This window comes from Alligator sinensis, unplaced genomic scaffold (assembly GCF_000455745.1).
Source record: "Alligator sinensis unplaced genomic scaffold, ASM45574v1 scaffold120_1, whole genome shotgun sequence".
Lineage (NCBI taxonomy): Eukaryota > Metazoa > Chordata > Crocodylia > Alligatoridae > Alligator > Alligator sinensis.
In genome coordinates, this window is record NW_005842752.1 from 251,004 (window position 1) to 255,250 (window position 4,247).

Consider the following 4,247-nt stretch of genomic DNA (forward strand, 5'->3'; position numbering starts at 1 on the left):
CAGATGCTGGGAAGGGGGAGCACACAGCCAAATGGCCAGTGCATGTGAGCTTCCCCACCCTACAGAGGGGTGCCACTGCCCTCAACCCGCCCCGGCCCTGGTCCTGGGACATAGCAGCGCTACATCTCTGCCCACCTGCACGTACCACCTAGGACTGGTGCAAGTACCTCGAGGGGTATGCATGCCCCTGGTTGACAACCCCTGCTCCAACAGATATGTTATAGACTAGACAGTGCCTTCCTACATATTTCATTCACCAAGCAGGAAAACCTTTCAATAGCAGCCCTTCTGGATGATTAAAAAAAATGATATATGTACTCCAGGCTGAGGGGCCTTAACAAATATGTCAATAATACAGGGCTTCATGGGGCTAGAGATATAACTGACTGGTGTTAAGAAAGAGACTAGGTTTAATAAGGGATGCAGGGAAAAACTTAACCCAAGGAGAAAAAGATGACAAAATTAGCTTTTCAATGGATTACGTATGAAAACAAAGTTTAACTTTAGTTTTAATAGCCAATTTATAATGTACATTGTTTTAAGAACAAATATTAAAACTGCTAATGAACATCAAATTTTGTCAAAGTAATTTGTTTTATACATAATTTTATTTCATTATACTACTTTGTTTCACCCTTTTCTTTTTTGGTCTCTGACCAAAGCTAAATGTGGAATGATGGAGTAAACAGCAAGAAACCATTTCCAGAAACAGCTTACAAAGGGGTTTAAAACACTATGCTGAGCAGCTTCAATTTCATTCTTGAATCTTTCTTGGCCTGCATACAACACTTTCCACATTAAATCAATTAGAAACTAGGATAGATGGCCTCATAGAAAACATGCTGGCTTCTGTTAAAATCATGCTGGCAAAAAACCCCAAAAGATTTGCCCAGAATTAGGAAATGTAGCCTGGCAAGAACTACTGTCTCTATTTTACAATTCTGACATACAAGTCAATACACATGACACTCTCATTAAATGGTAGTCATTACAGAGAAACGCAAAAGAAAAATGTTGTTCTCTTGATAAAAGACATAAAAGTAAGCCCAATGTTGTGTACAATATAAAAAAAAAATCATGCAATATTACAGGTTTCTCAGGAACTATCATTCTGGAGCCTGGTAACCAAGTTAAACACTGGCATTATTTATTTATACTCTGATAACACCTCAAATCCTCAGGCTAGGCACAATGAAATAACACACAGGAAAATAACAGTCCTTGCCCAAAAGAGCTTACAGTCATAATCAGCAAACACCACAGTGAAAGATATAAGATTTGAATGAAACAGTCATTTGGCCAGGTCAGGAAGATGATACTAAAGTAATAGGATGCGTACATTTCTTAGTAATCAGGATTATGTACCAGCCTACATGTATGCATTTCTCTGAAAATTTTAACAAATAACCACTGAAAGAAATAGCTGATGAATGAATAGGTAGAAATAAAGTTTAATTTAACAGAAGGAAATGTTTCAGAGCATTCTACAGAAATGCCTCCTAGAAAGAAAACAAAGCAAAAAGGAAATGTGCAACACTGAGAAAACCGTTTCAATTAACCTTACCTCAGCCTGGCAAAGTGCATGAAGACCTTGTAATACTAAGGCAGCAGGAGTAGCTTGATCAGGCTTTGTGCATTCATTCAGTACCTGGGAAATCGCAGCCAACATATCTGCTCCATGCTGGTAGGGCCTAGAGGAAAATCAACATTATATGAAGGTACAAGCGTATTTTTAAAAAATCTGCTTGATAGCCCAAAGCTTCTTGACATAAAAAATATTTCCAAGCATATATTTTTCTGCACAGAAATAACTCCTGTTTAATCTTCAGTGACTCTCTGTTTTTATCCAATCTTTTCATCTCTCAATATCCTGTTTTTAAAAAATGAATGCTACTACTTTGGCAATTCCCCTTGTTAATTCTTTAAAAACTTTGTATAAATACTTTCTGGCCATGATATATAGAGAATGTTTATGCTTTCTACGTTTTCTTTCACTATCCATTAACTCATTTCTACTGTCTTACATATAGTCTCCTTTGAACTTATAGCTCTAATTATAGTGTTTGTTTGGCAGCAAATGTTGTAGTTACTGTTCCACTGAGATTTCCCTTAACCAGTTTTCAGTTTCCTGCAAAATTTGCTTGCCACTTCCTGAAAAAAAAAATTTTGAATGAACAAAATTGATCATATTTCTTGTACCCAAAAAAGTAAAGTTGTTTTCTAAAGTTGCTTTTGTGTACATGCAAGATATGTGGCAAGAAATTTCCCAGGTTTATCGTCTTCACTGAGAATTGGCCTCCAAAAAACTTAGTGCAGGAGTTGCCAACCTGTGGTACATGTGCCACAAGTGGCATGGTCAGTATGTGTGTGTGTCATGTGACAGGTTGGGAACAGAGCAGGGAGAACAGCAGCAGACAGAACAGGGAACAGAAAACAAAGCAGCAAATTAAGGAGGCAGCAAAGGGCAATCAGCAGAATGCACAGCAGCAAATCAGGCAAGGGAACCAAGTAACACTTGGAGAAGGATATGGGGCTTAGCTTGTGATATACCTGACAAAAAGTTTGGCCCCCACTGAGTTAGTGGAAGAGAAAGAAACTACAGAGCTGGTGAGAAAAAAAAAACAACTTTTTTTTAAAAGTTTTGCATCAGTAGAGAAAGGAATCTGCATTAGGTTTTAAAACAGTACTGATGAGAACTATGTAGCACCTGATGTTCATAGATACAACCAGATTACGTTCCATAAAGTCTGACCTCCTTCATAATACCAGCCACAGAATTTCACCTAGTTACGTCTGTATCAAGTCTAAAATCTTGCATTTGACTAAAACAGTTGTTCTCAACATTTTTAGACTCAAGGGGAACTTCTACATGTGCCACTAATAGGCAGCAATAAACTTTGGGGTTTATTGCTCCGCCTCCATAGTATATTGCTCCGCCTCCACAGTATATTGCTCCTAGGAAGTTCCCAGGCACACGGTTTACACATGCACCCAAGAACAGCACGTTGAGCTGAATCGCAGAAGCCCTGGCTGGCAGAGGGCCCAGGGGATCAGCTTGCCAGCCTGGGGCTGCTCCATCTGAGCTCAATGTGCTGTGAAGGGGCTGGCTGGGGCACAAGGGTACTTTAGCATGGGGCTAGCTGGCAGGCAGCCCACACACTGAAGTACCCTCATACCCCTGCCAGCTGGATCAGCATCTACATATGCAGTGCTATGCATGAAAAAACTCCACAGCAGGCTAGGACCTGTAAATACAAGTCCTAGCCTGCTGTGGAGTTCATTAGTTTCATGCACCCTAATAAGGGTACACATGTAGACACTGAGACATTTACTGCACAGTTAATTAGGCAACTGCTCAGTAAACATCTTGTGTAGACTCATGGTACCCCCTTAGAAAATATGTTGGCTCTTAGTTTTCACTTGTTTTTTGACCACAGAAAAATAACAGACTAATTCTTCTGTTGCAAAGAACTCAGAAAGGGCACAACAGGTGAGAATAGTTTTTAACATCATGGATTTCTATCTGAAATCTCTGGGTTCATCTTGCACATCATGCTTGCACACCTACCAATGATAACATTGTTTCCCCTAGTGCCCCCCAGGATAACAAGGAATAACGGCCACAAGTTGTTGGAGAGTAGGTTTAGATTAGACATCCGTAAGAACTACTTCACAGTTAGGGCGGCTAGGATCTGGAACCGACTTCCAAGGGAAGTGGTGCTGGCTCCTACCCTGGGGGTCTTTAAGAAGTGTTTTGTTGCCTGCCTGGCTGGGGTCATCTGAGCCCAGTTTTCTTCCTGCCCAAGCAGGGGGTCAGACCTGAAGATCTACAAGGTCCTTTCCAACCCTACTTCTATGATTCTATGAAGTCAGGAAATGAAAAAATGCTGGTTCTTACAATATCCTTCACTCATTCGCACTGCATATATAGGGAGTGTTCTAAATGATGAATTATGCTGTTCAAGTGGATTTATTACTTGGAGTCTTAAAAAAAGAGATCTAATTTTGACTTAAAATTTTGACTTAAAAAATAAGTTTAGTTACACGTTACCATGGTAAATCCAGGAATCACTTGGTGACTGACTTGCACTATGCAGATGTTCAAACCTCTTGATCATAATGGGCATGTGTAGATGAAACAGGGGCCCTACACTGAAGCGGTAGGTTTTTAAAAACACTGTTTCAATTTAGGGTGAAGTAAACCCCTGTGTCGTGTACACCTGGCAGTGGGGAGGGGAGGGTAAGTG

The 4,247-nt window shown here is 40.2% G+C and overlaps 1 protein-coding gene across 5 annotated transcripts in view; it reads right to left on the bottom strand.

Moving 5' to 3' along the window:
- FOCAD (focadhesin) overlaps positions 1-4,247 on the bottom strand; it is a 293,131-nt gene that overhangs the window by 136,877 nt on the left and 152,007 nt on the right. For all 5 annotated transcript variants that reach the window (XM_025216584.1, XM_006034585.3, XM_025216583.1 and 2 more), the window contains one exon: positions 1,565-1,691. In XM_025216584.1, coding sequence (XP_025072369.1) covers positions 1,565-1,691 — 127 coding nt within the window. The remainder of the gene's footprint in view (positions 1-1,564; positions 1,692-4,247) is intronic.